The following is a 19,321-nucleotide window of genomic DNA, read 5'->3' as shown; positions in this document are numbered from 1 at the left end:
TCTGAAATTAACGCGACTTAAATTAACGCGAATTGAAGGAAAAAAATACTTCCTAATAAAGGAAATTAACGCGGAGAGGGGATAACATTTCAAATTTAAGGAAATTAACGCGACGAACACACACAAAAAAACTTGTTGAGACAACATGAATATGTTTATTTTAACATTAGGTGTATAATCCTTAACGTAAGTGTTATGCGAATATGTAAACCATTACACGTCATATTATAAAATCCAAAACGGCGGCCCGGGAAGTCTAAAAGCAATAGTTTTCTCCATTTTTTGTCACTATAAAATTTTATTTCTGCCCTTTCCCGTAAAGTCTGGAGTTAAGGCATCATTTTAAACAATTCAATTCTGTGTCCTTTAATATAAGTCAGAGTTATTACTTTGCTTTTGGTTTTACGACACTCGACTGAAAACTGCTCAATTGGTAACTAAGATTTCAATATAGTTTAAATGTTGAAATTCCTTATAATTCATTAAGCAATTTGCTTTTAGTAGTTAATTTGAAGTAAACCATTGTTTCGCTAGCGCTAATAGAGATTTGAAGGATGTCACAGGGAAAACCAGGAAACACCGCAGCACACAACAAGTAAACGAAACTTTGATAAACAATGATGTATTTAACTGATCAGGTAATTATTAGTTAAACCGCATGCAAGGATTAGTATTGCGATTGTCAAATAAACGCGCGTAATAGAAAATAAGTGTCCACGAACCGTTTTGAAAGGTGAAAAAACAATACTGAAACTCAATTAAGCTATTTGATTACACCGGACTTAAGTGGGAGAGGGGAAGAGGCGGAGGGGGCCAATTACGAATCACGAGAGAAAGATGCGCACGAACACTTCTTGTTTCTACGCGAGATTATTAATCGAAGTTGTGTAAAGCGGCCTTCACACGACAAACTGTTGGCCAACTCGTGTGTGCGAACGATGCAACAACGGCAAACAAGTTGGCCAACTGTTGGCGACAAAATAGAACTTATCTCTATTCTCACCAACTTGCGTTTGCCAACCTGTTTGCCAACTGTTGTTGTGTCGCTCACACACACCAACTTGAGTTTGCCAACTTTAGTTTGTCGTGTGAAGGCCGCTTAAAAGTCGAGCAACATAACCTTTGTTAGGATTTCAGGTTGTTATGTCAATTTTTTTCAACTCAGTTGCGAACTTGGAACATCCGCTTCACCGTTCAAGCCAAAGTGTTTCAGATAGGGCATGGTTACAGCTTTACAGCCTTTATTCTTAAGATACCTTGAAACCAAACCATATTACAGTCTTTTTATGTCGCCTTTTAAGGCTATCTTTAAGAATTTCTGTCGACGACCCCCTCCCTTCCCAATGGCTTTCATAAAGGAAATATTGCACATTATTTGGAACAAATAAGCATGTTCTTTTGTTTGGAAGGTGATCCAACTTGGCTATTAGTCAACCCAGCTGTTTCATTTTCAGAAAGTGAAATTTTTATCTGTCGGTTTACAAAAGGGCAGCATCAAAATACTCTTTTCGCATTTGGCGGCCGCTTGCAGTGAGGTCAGTTTTAAACGTAGCAAATTGTACGTTAACACAAGAAACGAGTGGCATATTTTCAACGCACAAGCACAAAAAGGAATTTTTTATCTTTCATCTACATCGGCCAAAGATGATTGCCATCGACTACATTTTAGCAACTTTACTTTTGATGGCTTGTAAGTATACCAGATCATTTGTTGTCAATTAGATCAAGATATGTTTGTTAAATTTTAATGTTAGAGTCTAGCATCAAATTTTATGAGAAAATGCGATACTGCTTCTTCTCCTCGTGTCGCAAACACCCTCGCTTACTTAATACAAATGCAAGTTTCAACAACTGTTTCTTACATACAATGTTGGCAAACTGCGTATTAATGTTTTGAGAAGCAGGGGTTTCTCGAACGTTTTATATTTTTCTTTTTGTATACCTGTACATAGCAGGATTTTTTTCATCTTTGTTACTTTTCTTTTCATTTTGCACAAAAGAAATGAACTACATTACATTACACAGTTGCCATTTCAATTTCTTAATTTTTTAACTTCCGTTACTTGTTCTCAGTAAACAGTTTTTGCCTTTAGAATGCCCCAGTATAATACACAATAAATTAATGTTTCTTTTCAGTGTTGAATCAAGCATATGGCATGGGTTTTGTTACTGAGCAGAACAAAAAGACAATGGCATTAACTGGATCTAACCAAACATTCGCTTGGAAGTTGTCTTTTACTGACCAAGAGAAATCAAGACAGATTAAAGTTCATTTTGGTCCTTGGGATAAACAACACGATGTTATCGATGCTATCAGGATAACATATGTTCGAGAAGCTTCTGGAAAGGAAACTATTAAGTCGACCGTGAAAAAATTTTACTGGACAGGAGATTTGACACTTGACTACGTGGCCTTTACTCTTTTCAATGCTCAACGCCATGATTCTGGGGATTATGGGATCAGGATCCGTGTGGATGAGGATCACGTTCCAGAGACCGAAATGAGCTGGTTTACACTCTCTGTACAGGTGAGAAAAGGTTCTTTATAAATGTTTAAAGGTAACCACATGCACAATGATCTGTTTCCTTAATAAGGTGCTCACACTATGCATGGGATATATACTGGCAAAGTTAGGTATGTGTTGAATTTTTTTTAATCTTGAAAGTGCTTTACAGTTTTAAGCCTTGAGGTCGGCACACACTAGGCGACACGTCGCTGCAACACGTCGCGGCGACCTGTTGCTGCGACATGTCGCCTCGTGAGACATGGTGAATTCTTGCGACAAACAAGTCGCTACGACAGAATTTTGTCGCTGCGATGTGTCGCACGAATTCCAACTGGTTTAATTCGTGCGACGCATCGCAGCGACAAAATGAGCGATAGCAGCGTTGTCGCAGCGTTGTCGCAGCGTTGTAGCAGCGTTGTCGCAGCGTTGTAGCAGCGTTGTCGCAGCGTTGTAGCAGCGTGGTCGCAGCGTTGTAACAGCGTTGTAGCAGCGTTGTAGCAGCGTTGTCGCAGCGTTCTCGCACCGTCCTGTATTTTTGCCATATTGAATTGGAAAACAAATTCGCATTTCCACTCTTCCAAATTCACTGTTTGTGCAGCGAACAAACGCCTTGTCGCAGCGACTTGTTTTGAAGCAGTACGCATGGAGCGACTTGTCGCCTCTGAGTGTGTCCCGACCTTTAAGTTATAACATGTACATCGTATGTGAGGTGAAATAAAACGGGAAAAAAAAACAAGTTAACAAAGAACACGGCTCTGTTTATTTTTGTAGGATCCACCAACGTTGCCACCCAAGGCACCAGGTGAGATAGTTTGCTTGTCTTTTTTTGTGAAAGCTTTATGTCGGAAGATAAATTGTATATCGATGACCCGAAAGGATGAGATATTTAATTCTGAAAATATCTATTTAGAACCTCAGCCGCCCTGTTTTTGGTTGGAGTTCTCACTTATTTTTAAGTAAAGACTGGTATGTTCTTGTTTTACTCAGACTTGGGTAGCTAGTTAATTTTTGTCAGCAGTTCTTTTGAAAAGGCTGACGTTGGGGAGAAACGTAGAGATTTGTTCACTTTCATGGACGTTGCAGTACACGTAGACAGGTCAGCTTACACTTACTGTACCCGGTATGTGAATTAATCACACACATCACTATGGATAATCAGCCAAGCTACCACTGGCCACAATTGGCCACTGTTTTGCAACAATCCCTTAAGTTGTGTATGCTCTTTTCTAAAAGCTCATGGCTCTGTCTTTATCACTTTAAAAGGTGTTTGCAAATCTGCAATGGGGATGAAAAGCAAAGGAATTCCAAATGCGAACATCTCGGCATCATCCACGTTAAGTACAAACCATGTCCCTGCCTTTGCACGACTGGACGAGCGCCAAGGGGCCTGGTGCTCAGCGCCGAATGATAATTCACCTTATGTAGAAATCCTATTGGACGAGGAGAAGTTAATAACAAAGGTAGTGACACAGGGAAGTTACAAGGATTTGTTATGGGCAACGAAATATCAAATCAAGTACCTGAAGGAAGGAAAATGGTCGAGCTATCAAAAAGCAGATGGAAGCCTGGTAAGCAGGTTCAAGAATGTCTTTCTCTCGTAATCGTAAGAAAAAATTTTAAATCCAGTTTTAATAAAATCCTAATTTGTAGTTTATAGCCACATGACCTGTCTTGAGGGAGGTTGTATAATCATGATATCCCAGTTAACTAAGTTGATAGAGCAGTTTATAATTGGGTATCGTAAAACCAAATTAAAACCAAAGTAAATACTATTGCCTATCACAAAACACACAGACAATCCAGGGAACCAAGAACCAATCAAAACTCGAAGCAAATACATGTTGCCGACGCGAAGCGCGGGAAAGCGTGCGCGAGCGAGCGAGTCACGATTGGTTTTGGTTTAATTTTAGCTCTGATTGGTCGAGAAGTGGCGCGAAATTTTTAAACCAATCACTGAGCGTAGTAAAGCAAACTCAAAGCAAACGCAAATTACTTTCGTCACTCAAGTGAAAACCGCTCTAAAATAGGGATAGTTAATACGCATTAAGCAGCTAAAGAAATAACCTTGCCAAAAGTGGTGTTTTTGTTTCATTGAGCTCCGATGACTTCTTGTGCATTAATACTGCTATTTTTCTGCACACCTTAATTGTGCCTTAATCATACTACTTTTTTTTAAATTAATTAATGGCCACTTACAATAGTAACCTTAAGGTATAATAACTCGAATCACAGCTATTTGTACCCAACTATATATGTTATGCTTTATACTTGTATAGAAATTGGAAGGCAATACAAATGTCCGAGCCTTAAAGAAGCACGATCTGCAACCTCCAATAAGGACAAACTCGATTCGTATTTACCCAATGGCGCCTCTAAGCGTGATGCCGAATGAATATAATGTTATCTGTCTCAGATTGGAGTTGTTTGGATGCTCTGGTAAGTACCTTGTTATAGGAAGTCAACGCTTGTGTTAATTTTTATCTGAAATTAACGCGACTTAAATTAACGCGAATTGAAGGAAAAAAATACTTCCTAATAAAGGAAATTAACGCGGAGAGGGGATAACATTTCAAATTTAAGGAAATTAACGCGACGAACACACACAAAAAAACTTGTTGAGACAACATGAATATGTTTATTTTAACATTAGGTGTATAATCCTTAACGTAAGTGTTATGCGAATATGTAAATGACAGATTTCCCTACCCTTTCACATAACTAAACTTGTGAAATCCTTACCTTTTTATATACCTGAAGCATAAAAAAGGTACCCTTTTCAGGCTGAGCTTCCCCGTATAGGCCATTATAGCCCCTCCTCCCTCCCTAACAAAATAACATTATTGTAAGTAAATGAACGTCTACGGATAAACCTATCCATTTCTACAAAATCAAGTCACACTCTTTCCCTGTTATTTATTTTTTCACAGTTATAAGCTGTGGGGATCCAGGAACTCCTATCAACGGTGAACAAGCTCGTGTGAAGATTGGTTATATTTATAGTGGTTCAGTGGAATTTACTTGCAAAGATAACTACACACTATCAGGAGCAAGTGAGATTTACTGTGAAGAAACGAAATATTGGAGTTCGCCTCTGCCACAATGCTGGGGTAAGCTGTGAGGTAGAACACGAGGGCGGGAGCCCGGGAGATAAGGGTCGGGAGGCGTGAGGTTCAGACCCCCTACCTCGAAGCAAAAAAGATTAGATTACAGTAAACACCCGCGTGTAAGAACCTAGTGGTTTAAGAACCTGCTGGCAGAAATTTGCCATTTTAATACCCCAAAATATAAGAACCTGTTTAGCCAAGCAAATTTCAGCAGGTTCTTATATGTGGGTTATAGAAAATTTTTATGAACATTTTTAACAGAACATCCAAAACTGTATTTACAAATAAAGAAAAGACAGATTCACATAGACTGTAATTGTCTTCTTTGGACCTTGCATGAGGCTTGAAGCAATACAGTTATGAATAAATGCTGTATAATGAAGGACCAAACCCATTTTTTTTCTTCTCGTACAATCAAAAACTATGGCTCCTAATTAGAAATTAAGAACCTTATTAAGAACCTACTTAGCCTAAATTACCAATAACTACCCCCAAATACAAGAACCTATTTTGCCAAACTTAGAAAATTGTAGGTTCTTACACGCGGGTGTTTACTGTGTACTTTGTGTTCATTAGTAGAGTTTCTAAAGTGGGCAGGCATATGAAAACACCTAGCACATTGTCAACCTGGATTTTGATGCTCTTCTTTTGAACAAATCTGAGAATCGCCAGTCTTAAGGCCTGACCAAACGGCAACGTCAAGTGGATGCAAGTTGTCGCAAGTTGAACTTGCGTACAGACTTGCGTTGGCTGCGGTTAAACGGACTTGCAAGTTTACTCGCAAATTCACGCAAGTTGTCAAAAAAGCCATAATGCCATAATGCTACTGCGCGCGCTGAAATTTAGTATTTGAAGTAAACAGCAAGAATTGTGTTGACTTGCTTTGGCTGGCCAAACGGTAAAAACTCGTCTTGCGTGCAAATTTAATTTCGACCAAAGTGAACGCAAGTACACGCAAGCCCTGGCCGAACGGAGACGCAAGTGGACGAAAGTTGAAACTACTTGCGTCTTCGTTTGGCCAGGCCTCTACTACCACAAAGAAACAAACTATGTGATGCTGGGCTCATGGGACAAAACTCTTGAGTTATCGTCCTTTATAATGAGCAGATTGGGACTTGTGTATTACTAGCTGGGAGGAGATTATTATAAAAGAACAAAAACAGCAATAAATTGAAAATATAATGTACTTTTAGCTCCATGTCCCGATCCCAGAGTGCCTAGCAACGGAAGGAGAATCGGTGATGACTTTAGACATGGTAAATCAGTGACCTTTAAATGTCAAGATGAGTTTGAACTGAAAGGAATGGCAACCATCAACTGTAACGATGGAAAATGGACAGACGACATACCCCAGTGCAAAGGTAAAATAGCGGAGCTCCTGCGCAGAGCGGAGCCCCATAACCATACGAGAATTTTCATAGTCATCCTGAAAAAAAGAAATGTTTTTGAAACACTACCAGACAGTTGACTCCCCACGCAAGAGCACTCCAGGTTGTCAGGGGACTGTTTTGACCTGTTTCGGTGTCCATCTGCTAATTTTTAACTTCAAACTCTAATTTCAAATTCACACTAAATCTTTAATATTTCTTATTTCTCCAAACCCGGGCTCCAAATTTTACTACTCTTTTGAGAAAACTTTTATCATCTCCCAAAAATCCCCCAAATTCACCAAAAAATTTACAAAACACCGCAAAACATAGACTTGTGAAATGAGCAGAGAGATTTTGGATTATCTGAAACGGTAACGAGATATTCGCATTAGACCCTCATCAAACGGTGGAAAAAATGCTTTCACGTGAACTCCCGCCTTAAGCCGAGCAGACTGTATTGGGGAATTGTGTATTACAAGCTGGGAAAAAATTATTATCAAAGAACAACAACAGCAATTAAATTGAATATATAATGTACTTTTAGCTTCATGTCCCGATCCCGGAGTGCCTAGCAACGGAAGGAGAACTGGTGATGACTTTAGACATGGTAAATCAGTGACCTTTAAATGTCAAGATGAGTTTGAACTGAAAGGAATGGCAACCATCAACTGTAACGATGGAACATGGACAGACGACATACCCCAGTGCAAAGGTAAAATAGCGGAACTCTTCCGCAGAGCGGAGCCCCATAGCCATACGAGAATTTTCATAGTCATCCTGAAAAAAAAAAATGTTTTTGAAACACTACCAGACAGTTGACTCCCCACGCAAGAGCACTCCAGGTTGTCAGGGGACTGTTTTGACCTGTTTCGGTGTCCATCTGCTAATTTTTAACTTCAAACTCTAATTTCAAATTCACACTAAATCTTTAATATTTCTAACCATACGAGAATTTTCATAGTCATCCTGACTAGCGGCATGGTTCGCAGGCGCGTGCGCTCTACGTCCGTACGTGTGACGACGTCGGGCAACAAGGCGGCCACACGCCAGGAATGGGTTAACGTTAACGTCAGCTTTTTTTACATCTTTGATACTGGACATCCATGTTGTGGTCAATTGACAGCTTTCAAAACTGGCAAAGCCGAACCAAATGTTAAATATTTAACAATTATTCACCGAAGTGGAGGTGGATAGTGGTGGATAAATATCCACCAACCTCGTCCCCAGGGCCTTCTCGGCGACGAGTTTTCAAAATGGCGGCTCGTCACGAGCCGCCATTTTGAAAAGGCCCTGGGGACGAGCTTGAATATCCACCACATTCACCGACACTGAGGTGATTAATTGTTTCAGTATATACAACACAAGTTGAATAACTAGCGGACTAAAACACCTCTTTCGGTAAACAATTCAAAACGAGGCGCGAAGGCAGTTTGTTTCTCTTTATCTGCTCGAAGGTAAATAGAACTTTGCTAATTTCCTCCGAGTTAACCAATCAGCGCGCGCAAAAAGTACTATTCACTTGTGTGGTATATACTAAACTACAATACTTAACAATTATTCTATGAGCCCGCGTTGGATACGAGGTGGTAAATAGCCTACGAGGCGCGAAGCGCCGAGTTGGATATTACGATTCGTATTCAACAAGGGCGAATAGAATAATTGTTTTATTAAATTCTTCTTTAAGTTTAATCCTCGGACGTACAAGGGTAGGTGGGGTGGATGCCACCCCCCCGTAAGGCATTTACCCTACAAAGCATTTACCCTACAATGCTGAAACTTTCGGTAGCTGTTCATTCATCCTTTGCGGAAATTTTGATATGTGAACCATGTGCCCATGGTATTTGACGTTGCCATGGCAACGTCATAAATACAAGCACGTCTTGCCAAAAATCGTCATTTTTAACATTTTTCTTGATTTTTTCCAGTTTTTTAAAACAGAAGTGCAAGATTTGTTTATTTTTACATTCCATAAGCATTCTAGCTTGATTTTGCATCAATTTCCGTTATTTTGTGACTTTCTAAGAAAATGTTGAAATCCAAGATGGCGGATCCAAGATGGCGGCTCTTATGACGTCACGTGACGTCATATGACGTCACAGCCAATTAAAATTATGTCATTTTGTAGAGTAAGCTAAGTGCTTTCTTGTCAGAGCAAAATAATTTCGCTACGCCTTAACATAACGAAAACTCTGGGGAGTGGTTCCATCTACCCCCCCCCCCCCCTTGTACGATGATGGGGGTATGAGTTTGCTTGTACGTCCGAGGGTTAACTCGACTGGACATTTCATTTTGATGTAAACGAAGTGATAGTATGAGGAGGTGGGAAAATTGTGGCGCGGTGTTCACTTCTTGAGTTGAATGAAACACACGACGAAAGCGAGCGAGAGAGTTTTCTCCCCAAGATTTTCCTTGAACAATCTCCTCTAAAGTCGTCCCTGGAAATTGTGACAACAGTTAAATATAAGATTTACGGGAAGCTCCGAAGCAAAAGCTTTTCTGGAAAATACACGTCTTGTCTTGTGCAAGTCGAACGAAGCAAGTGTTTACATTGTACTTGTTTGGCTCCACGGCTGTCATCAAGACTGCTATATTATTTAAAGCGAAAGTGGAACAGGTTTATGACGTCATCGCTTTATGAAAGCACGCGATCGCCGGGCAGGATCCTTTATTTTTTTATTCTCTGTTTAGCGCGATCGAACAGAAATCAAATTTTGTTTAAAAACACATCGCTGCGTATAATATAAAAGCAAAATGCACCAGTGCAGTAAGAATGGAACACTACAATGTATAAACGAAAGAGACTAATTTTTATGATGGGATGTATTAGATTTTAGACAGAAATGTCTAATCCTTATAATATACAGGGCCGCTGTGAGCAAGAGACCGTTTGTCCTTTCTCGGGGGCTTAAAGGAGAACTTAACTCCAGAATGGCCATTTATTTTCTTCACGCCAATATGAAATTTATACAAAAATCTGTTATACACCAAAATTTCAGCCTCTAACGTGCGCTATAACCCTACGAAATCTTTCCCAAAACTCGACATTTGAACGCCGCAATCTTGGAGCTGGTAATGTAGGCATGACGTCAAAGAGCTCAGCCTGAAGTTTGAAGGAATTTAAATACTCGAAACTCCTTGTTTCTTCGTAGTGGCTTTTGTTTGTTAAAATGCCTGTTTGTGCAGCTCCATTTTGCTCAAACAGAGTTCCAAGAAATACAAAAAAGGAGTTTAGACTATCAAAATTTTCCCGCCAAACTTCAGGCTGAGCTCTTTGACGTCACGAGTACATTACTAGCTGCAAGATGGCGGCGTTCAGTTCAAGAAACATAACATTACAGTTCAGTTCAAGAAACATAACATTTCATTTCAAGAAACAACATTTGACACCGTTTTCTCTGGGTTTGGTCTCAAATTAAAAATACTAATTTTGGTGTTGCTTTACAGCAAGGAAGAGCTGTGCTGAGCATTACATAAACGGGGAAAGAATCAGCGGTGTTTTTACAATCAACCCTGAAGGGGCAGGTGCCATGGCTGTTTACTGCGATCTAACAACACCCGGAGGGGGATGGACAGTGATTCAGAAGAGATTTGACGGTTCCGTTTACTTTTACCGCGGCTGGGACGACTACAAGACTGGCTTTGGTGACCTGAATGGCGAGTTTTGGCTGGGTTTGGACAAGATACACCGCCTGACGAAATATAGGAGGTACATGCTTCGAGTAGATCTGGAAGACACTTCTGGCAATAAGGCTTATGCCCAGTATGACATATTTGCAGTTTCGAGCGAGAGGACTAAGTACCAGCTGAGTCTTGGAAGTTACTCTGGTAAATTTTGCATTTTTTAAAATCTTTAGTACAGTTATTTGGATCATGTTAAAACTGATTTAATAAAGACATTATCCTTTTTTTGTCGGCGCTGTTTTTTTTACTATAAACATTTTATTATTGTGATTTTTCTCCAGGTACGGCAGGGGATTCCCTTTCATATCATCGCGGTCACCCCTTTACAACCAAGGATCGGGATAATGACATCTCGTCCGGTAACTGTGCCGTGAGTTATAAAGGAGCCTGGTGGTACGCCGCATGTCATCGTTCCAACCTGAACGGAAAATATCACCATGGCGCGCACTCATCTTTCGCTGATGGTGTCAACTGGTATGCCTGGAAAGGATACTACAACTCCGTCAAGAAATCCGAGATGAAAATCAGACCAGCGTAATTTGTTTACTTTATTTACCATACATTTTCCTTGTTTGCCTGCTTACCAGTGCAAATGAGAGTTTTGGAAAATGTAATGTAAACGCGACTTGATTAAAAATGACAACAAAAATCTATGGTGGGTGATTACCGTCATAATTAACTTTGGATTATGTTACTTGTTATTGCATTTTGTTTTACAATAAGTTGCTTGTGTGTTTGAATTTTATGTTGGTTGTATCAATTTTCTGTCAGAATTCAGAAATTTTCGCCTAATCAAATTTTCGGTAACTCTTAACTTTCTAGTCATTTGAATTTTTCAGGTTGTGCCAGTTTTCGGGAACTATTCCAATTTCAGACTGTTTTCCAATGCTTTGCATCTCCGATTCGTTTTTCGTTTCTGGTGTATTTTTTGCCAGTAGTTCGAATTTTCGGACATATTCAATTTTCTGCTAGTAGTTCGAATTTTCGGACACATTCAATTTTCTGCTAGTTCCCGGCGCCATATTGGAATAGTAACCGCGCAGACATGATAGCGAGGCTACCGGTGACCCGTGGCTGAGCGTGAAGAGAGATTACAGTGAGGATTCGGCAATTAGCCCGTGTTTTTTCGCGTTTTTCGGAACATAAGCGAAAGTTTTGATTCTAATAATACTCCTTCGTCATCTTCTAAGATGAATGGAAAATATTGGGCCGCTTTTGGCTGTAAAAAAGGCGAGTATTCTTCTCAGGGGCTATCAGTAGTTTGCGTAACAAAACACAAGGAGATCCAGTGAAAATCGCATCCATGGTGTAATCTGATAAGACGCCAGCATGAGCATGGTGAGGACAATTTTCTTCGTCTTTAAAGCAATTTTTCTTTGTACTAATCATTACAAAAAAGGAAATATACACAGCTCTCCTGAGCAAGTCGTTGGGATCAGAAAAAAGGTTTTTAACATGCAATGTTTACAGAACTTTTGTTTTATACTTGCTTCTAATCACTGAAGTTGTTTGATAATATTTTATATCTAGGAAAGCCCTTCTGTTGACAAGTCTCCATTTAAATATATATCTCAATTCAGAAATTATTCCCAATTTTGCCTACGGTTTTTTTTATTTCTGTATTTATTTTGAGTCTGATATAAGCTTATTGTATTTTGATAAGATTTAAAAGAAATAGATTATTGATAACAAAGAGTTGCTTTTAGGTAAAGTTGTAAGCTTAGTTTAAATCCGTTTTCAATATTGTCTCATAGGTGAAAACTATCCCAGTAAACATGGATTGTGAAATTATCACACAAGGAAGTCACTATTTAAAAGAAGGCACAGAGAAACATCTACTCAAGAAATAAAAATGCAAAAGAAAAGGGAAAACTTTTTTCTCATTAACCAGGAGTATTATTGCACCCTATTAAATCACCTGATGAAAAGTCTGATTGATCTGCAAAGAGAATAATGCATCATTGAATTTAAACTGGTTGAATTTCAGGCAAAGTTTGGTCTCAACCACATTACAGTCAGGGTAGTTTAATCGTCCATCAGTGATAACCCATCATTTTGGTATTATTTCTCCAGAAGAGGTTAAAAATCAACTTTTCTATCAGCTCTAGATGAGAGAATTTGGTCAAATTCAGGGAAAAATTTTAATTACTGTTACATCTCCTTTTGTGTACATGTGTATGTATTGACCTGGTAAAGTTTTGGGGCTGTTCATTCTTTGACAGTAAAGGGTTAACCACCCATAAATCTTTTACACTGAAACCAGAAAGTATGTCAATACTTTAAACACTTTCTGAATGTTTATTATCTCAAATGGGGAGCTATAAAATTTAAGGTCCTGCATGTAGTATTGAAAATATTTATGTAATGTTTAAGATGAATGTGTTGTTTAAATAAGACAGTAAAGAAAATAAAAATAAATAAAATCTTCATCATGAAGCTGGATGGAACTCTGCTAGATTAGCTGAAGTTCGGTGTCCATATGAAACTCTACCATCAATGGGGAAGAGGAATTTCTCTTGTTGTAACCTCCAGGTCAATCTGTAAAAGGTAAGGTAAAGTCTGTGTCCGAGCCAAGTGGCTCATACAGCTGGAGCTTATCCCGGTTTCCGTAGCATTAAGCGACTAGGTCTACTCCCCCCTGGATGGAATGCCAGCAGTAAATTCGCTGTTACCCACTTATACACCTGGGTGGAGAGAGGCACTGAGAGTAAAGTGTCTTGGCCAAGAACACAACGCAGCTCCCCCACCAGGACTCGAACCCGGGCCGTTCGACTGGGAGTTGAGTGCGCTAACCATTGGCCACCGCGTCTCCCACACCAGGTCAATGTGTAGGGGTGGAATTTGTTTTGTCTGAGAATGTGGTGTTAAAAAAAAATTGAAAAAGCAAGCCTTTTCTCTCCAAAATAGTCAATAAAATTCCTTTAAGGCCAGAATAAGGCAAGGACAAAGAACAAATACAGTTGTCCCTGGACGTGTAAAGTATAGCAATGATTTTATCATTCCCTCAGGCAATTTTTGTAAATATAACTTTAGACTTGCAAGCATTATTGTCAGTTATACATGGTCCACATTTTGTGCATCTCATAATAATAATCCTTACCATACTGTTTGGGTTGGTAATACTTTTTTATAGTAACAGGAACTGTTAAATGGCTTTTTGAAACACCTTGATTCAACACTGCAAATGATTTATTTCAAAACTTAGTAGCTGATGCAGTCATTTCAACTGAAAACATTTTTTATTCTTAAAAAATTGCCCTCTGCTTGTGTTATTTTCCATTTCTTGACTTGAATAGATGATTTTCTGAGCTTCTTTCAACTGGCAGACTCCTTTTAGAATGTTTCACAATCTATGTTGCTGGGATTTCTCTTTACCTATGAGATAATATTAAAACTTTATTTAAACCAAGCTTATAACTTCACCTAAAAGCAGCTCTAACCAATATAAAATAAACTGCCACACTCAGAAATAAAATAAAAAAGAAGTCTGCAAAATTGAGAATAATTCCTGATTTGGGATAACTATTTTACTGAAAACTCTCAAGAATTGGGCATTGTGTAATGTAAAGTATTATTGAAAATCAACTTCAGTGATTGAGAGCAAGTAAACAAAAGTTCTGTAAACATTGCATGTTAAAAACCTTTCTTTCTGATCCCAACGACTTGCTCAGGAGAGCTGTGTATATTTCCTTTTTTGTAATGATTAGTACAAAGAAAAATTGCTTTAAAGACGAAGAAAATTGTCCTCACCATGCTCATGCTGGCGTCTTATCAGATTACACCATGGATGCGATTTTCACTGGATCTCCTTGTGTTTTGTTACGCAAACTACTGATAGCCCCTGAGAAGTTTACTCGCCCTTTTTACAGCCAAAAGCGGCCCAATATTTTCCATTCATCTTAGAAGATGACGAAGGAGTATTATTAGAATCAAAACTTTCGCTTATGTCCGAAAAACGCGAAAAAACACGGGCTAATTGCCGAATCCTCACTGTAATCTCTCTTCACGTTCAGCCACGGGTCACCGGTAGCCTCGCTATCATGTCTGCGCGGTTACTATTCCAATATGGCGCCGGGAACTAGCAGAAAATTGAATGTGTCCGAAAATTCGAACTACTAGCAGAAAATTGAATGTGTCCGAAAATTCGAACTACTGGCAAAAAATACACCAGAAACGAAAAACGAATCGGAGATGCAAAGCATTGGAAAACAGTCTGAAATTGGAATAGTTCCCGAAAACTGGCACAACCTGAAAAATTCAAATGACTAGAAAGTTTAGAGTTACCGAAAATTTGATTAGGCGAAAATTTCTGAATTCTGACAGAAAATTGATACAACCAACATAAAATTCAAACACACAAGCAACTTATTGTAAAACAAAATGCAATAAAAAGTAACATAATCCAAAGTTTAATTATGACGGTAATCACCCACCATAAAAATCTCTGTTATTATTTGTGTAAGGTTTTGGGCACCAAAAGTGTGTTTTATACGACTAAAAAAATGAAGTTTCACTCTTTACGCCATGCGTCAGATCCTGTTAAACGTTTTGTTAAGCCGCTGACCGGCATGTGTTCGTAATTGAAGGTGGGTAAATGAACCTAACTTTCTTTCTTTTAAAATGTTTAAAAATGCTTTATCTTTCTCTTATAACTGTTTGTTATAGCATACAACCATCATAAGCGACATTTGAACAAAAACAATGCTAATATACAATCAGTGAACAGCCAAAATGAACGACCGCCGGAGTGCTAGGGTAATTGCAATTTCTAAAATTTTGAAGTGGGGTCGTAAAGGTAGATTTCAAGAAAAACGCCATTGAAGCTACCCAGCTCCCTCTTAAAGCTGATTTCCAGTCCGTACTGCGCAGACTCGGGGTTTGTTTTCGTTTTTGTTTTGAATTCGTTGAAACGTTACACTTCGGTGACAGCATACATGAAGTTTTTTAGTCCGCCATTACAGTTCGTTTCATTCTAGAATTTCTGATGAGCTGAAACGTCGGTTTGAAATAGCGGCAAGGTTCTTCTACTTGTTATTATTTGTTCTGCAAGGATATCTGGCGTTAATAATGAAAAAATCTCGATGATTTGGTAAGTGCAGAATGCAATATGGAACAATTGAAAGTATGATGTTTTATATATGTTCGTGTTTATTTGCTTTATTTTACTTTCGGAAAAACTGTTCACAGGCTACTTGTAATCTTTCCCAGGTGTTCCTTACGCTAATCTTTGCAAACGTAACACGACACTTTTGTTCGTTTGTAACAAAATACTTTTGTCTTCCTTGAAAATGCGATAACATGAAACTTTTGTTTTTTGTTTGTTTTACGGTGGCATCGATGACATTTGTTTAATTTAATTAAGTTACGGTTTAGACTGCACGAAAGACGATTCTCAAAAACTAAAGAAACAAATCTAATCAAAAAACATCTTTTTCGACAGGTTTTTTAAAACGCAGTACAGCTAGGATATTTGTTTCCTGGTTATCAGGTGTTCACGCCGAAAATCCCGGTGCAAGTTTTTGCATACCTAATTACGAAAGCGCTGTGAAAGTCTCAAAATCTAATTTAATTAATTTGCGGTTTTTACTTGGCGCCACGAAGTCTGCAGGAATCCTACCACAAACACGCAATACAAGCGATGTTCATGAGAGTTCCAGCAAAAAATGTAGACTAAACTGCGCATGCGTTTGGCGTAAAGAACGTTGCCCTAGAACGTCGAGTAGTACCACAAGGAGAGCAAAGGGTTTTCTGAAACAAATATATACGTTTGAGATCTTCATATGAAAGTAACGTAGATGTGCTCCAGGTTTTACCTAGGGGTACGGTCAGGTGCTCCCCACCATCACCCCCTCCACAAGGAATAATTAATTAATTGATATTAATTAATTAATTGCTGATTAAAAGTTTACACCATAGTGCTTTAGCGCTTGAGGGGTTTAGGGGTTTATCACACGACTGCCCACCAAACCATCACAAAAGTGCATTCTGCACTAAAAAGAGGTAAGTTTGTCGCGGAATTTTTAGTTTTGCTTGTAAACATTCGTTCGTGGTGGGCTCACATAAACATTGCAGCCGAGATTGCGCAGTACGGACTGGAATTCATCTTTAAGCACTTGGTCGTTCATTTAGGCTGTTTATTGATTGTTTATTAGCATTTTATCGTTTAAATGTCGCATATGATGGTTGTACGCTATAACAAACAGTTATTAAAGAGAGAAAGATAAAACATTTCTGGAATTTTTAATAGGGAGCTAAGAGTTGGGCTCATTTCCCCTTCAAAACTGTAGTAAGCCACCTTAAACACTGATTTAAAATTTCTCCCTTTTCATTTTTAAGTTCGTCAGTAAATAGTTGCTTCTATCAAGATTTAGTTAGCAATATAAAATGAATTTATAAGCGTTTCTCCTCTAGAATGCACTTGCGAACGATGATTTCTTCGTTTTCTTCGAGTGTTCAATGAATAAAATCCAAAAGCAGTTGAAGCAATTCGAAAATCGACCAGGGCCTTCTCCGCAAGTAAAATAACGGACGGATATTATATAGCGTGAAACGATCAAATGGAGTTTACTTATTAGGTTATTTGAAACCGTTATTCAAACGAAACGAAGACATTTCATAACGTTCCATGCGTCACGGTATTTCAGAGATTTTGGAGTATTTTGGCAGCCTTGTTCAGGGGTCTCTCCACCCACATTTCAAATGCGAGCAAAACTCTGGGAAATTCGATCAGCGTAAGGCTTGCTCGGGTTTCAACGATTGAAATTTTAGATAGGATATTTGGCACAAATAAACGACATGCTTGTGGCCACATTTACACCAGAGCAATGCTTGTTGATTTTTTTTTTAAAATCAACGATCAGCAAAAGAGCGCGACTAGAGTAGCCCCCAACCTCATACGAGGAGTAAAACGGAACGGCATAAAGATAGTTTAAAATCAAGAACTTGATGGAAAAACCTCCCAGCCATGAAGAAAATGAGGATGATTTTAGCCACCGACCGTCTCTTGAAAGTAACATCGACTTGAAATGTAACGTTTTTGACGACTACCTTCAGTTTTTTGTTAAATCCACGCTTAAGCACTGTCCGGGCACTCACTGGGCTGTTCAATATTTTAGGGTTTTTTTTAATAATAAAGTGGCACAAGCGCGTGCATCCACCAAAACGTTGCATTAGTTACAGTATCCCATTTACAATGTGTTTGACTTCACATCGGGCCAGAGCAATTGCCTGTTTCTCTGTCTACATAGATTTTACTTGTTTTACTGGTCTCATAAAACGATGGTTCAAATGATAACGGGATTATTGATGCGCGTGCCTTGAATCAAACAGGAATAAGGAAGGAATACTATAGCTCTGCGTTCAGCAAAAAAGACTAGTCGGTCGATATGGAAACTTCATAAGTCTTATGATAATGATATATATATCCAGCATAAACAAGTAGATTTGTTGCTGGAAAAGTAGCAACAAATGGGGATGCCGTAAAGATTTTTTATGGTTTATAATAAACCGTAGACTACATTGGTCGGAAGAGTTCCGTTATAGTATTTTATATGATAAGGGCAACAGCGGAAAACGTACGTTAGCCGCCAAAGTGTTCCCGTCACTGATATAGTTCAGGATAAGATATTTAAAACTGAGAATATTGAAGGACCGTAAACATGAACGACATCTCAATTAATTCATTCAAGGTGCCTTTACAACACTCTTACCACTGTACAGAACCTGATAAGCCTCCCTCTTGTTGTCCCTCGGGTAAAGTGCATGTCTCAATCTCGGCACTCCTCGCTAGGAGCGAAAAAAAATAAGATCGACAAAAGACTTAAACTCGGAGAAATTTCTTGAAATTGGTAGTCAACTATATTTATATATAGCGACTGGTGAGGGAGTGGCAACCTTCTCAAATGGAAAACGAATTGTTTCTCAGGAAGCATTTCGTAAGTTTGTAATATTGGTATATCATTATTCAAACTATTCCGCAGAAATTTTTTCCTTTGATGTTTCCGAGAATCATTCTAAAAGAAAGAACTGTATATACTATATACAAGGCTAAAAAGAGTTAAAATGGTAAAATTAATATGATAAAACCAAACGTTTTCGGCTGTTTGCCATCATCAGGGTTGAAAAGACCGTCCGCACGCATGCATTTATATCTTATGTAATTCCCGTTGGGAAAAGTTTACTGACATAAGAAATGACTTGTTTGTTCAAACTGGGGCGGAATTGTTGGATCATTAGACCCTCAACGATTCTACGCTTGTGGAATGTCTGTGCTGAAGAGAGAACACGCCAGGTGAAAGAATGCGATGGGTTTTCCCGCAGGTGTTTTGCAGGTTCAGAGGTGTGAGCAGGATTTGAATGTTCCGCAATTCGCACTTCTAAATTTCGCACAGTCTCGCCAATGTAGTCAACCCCACAAGAACAATCTCCTTTGTAAACAACTTTGGATCTGTGAGTGTTTTTGTCTTTGTTATTAAAGAGGCTTTTGATGCGCCTTGTTTGCCACAGGATTACAAAGATGAAGTTGAAATTAGTAAACTTGTTGAGTTTAGCAATAAACGTTTTACTAAGTTTTTCGTTTTTGCCGCAAAACGGGAGCTTGATGAAAACTTTCTTACGTTCTTCGAAGAGAAAATCTGGAATGATGTTGTCGTCTTGTGAT

General features: G+C 38.7%; 2 protein-coding genes and 2 long non-coding RNA genes across 5 annotated transcripts in view; 3 read left to right on the top strand and 1 right to left on the bottom strand.

Annotated features, from left to right (window-relative positions):
• The window catches only part of LOC144664044 (uncharacterized), a 136,553-nt gene that overhangs the window by 62,483 nt on the left and 54,749 nt on the right, over positions 1-19,321 (top strand). The gene's annotated exons all lie outside the window — the stretch shown is intronic.
• On the top strand, positions 1,531-11,311 carry LOC144664048 (uncharacterized). Of its 2 annotated transcripts, XM_078525169.1 has the most exons (10): positions 1,531-1,690; positions 2,137-2,528; positions 3,279-3,309; positions 3,771-4,075; positions 4,784-4,943; positions 5,435-5,614; positions 6,805-6,972; positions 7,526-7,693; positions 10,426-10,806; positions 10,944-11,311. In XM_078525169.1, the coding sequence occupies exons 1-10, from the start codon at positions 1,645-1,647 to the stop codon at positions 11,198-11,200; spliced, it is 2,088 nt and encodes a 695-aa protein (XP_078381295.1). In that variant the 5' UTR covers positions 1,531-1,644; the 3' UTR covers positions 11,201-11,311. The 2 variants fall into 2 exon arrangements, with proteins under 2 accessions (XP_078381295.1, XP_078381296.1); XM_078525170.1 differs by lacking the exon at positions 6,805-6,972.
• On the top strand, positions 11,374-13,098 carry LOC144662290 (uncharacterized). Its single transcript, XR_013572424.1, has 2 exons — positions 11,374-12,000; positions 12,417-13,098. It is a non-coding gene; the product is annotated as an uncharacterized LOC144662290 (long non-coding RNA).
• Positions 13,834-15,106, bottom strand: LOC144662289 (uncharacterized). The gene is made up of 2 exons (XR_013572423.1): positions 14,413-15,106; positions 13,834-14,037 (listed from the first exon to the last, which is right to left on the bottom strand). It is a non-coding gene; the product is annotated as an uncharacterized LOC144662289 (long non-coding RNA).

Source organism: Oculina patagonica, chromosome 8 (assembly GCF_052425735.1).
Source record: "Oculina patagonica isolate OP01 chromosome 8, crgOcupat, whole genome shotgun sequence".
In the NCBI taxonomy this organism is placed as follows: Eukaryota; Metazoa; Cnidaria; class Anthozoa; order Scleractinia; family Oculinidae; genus Oculina; species Oculina patagonica.
This window is presented reverse-complemented; position numbering and strand designations above follow the sequence as displayed.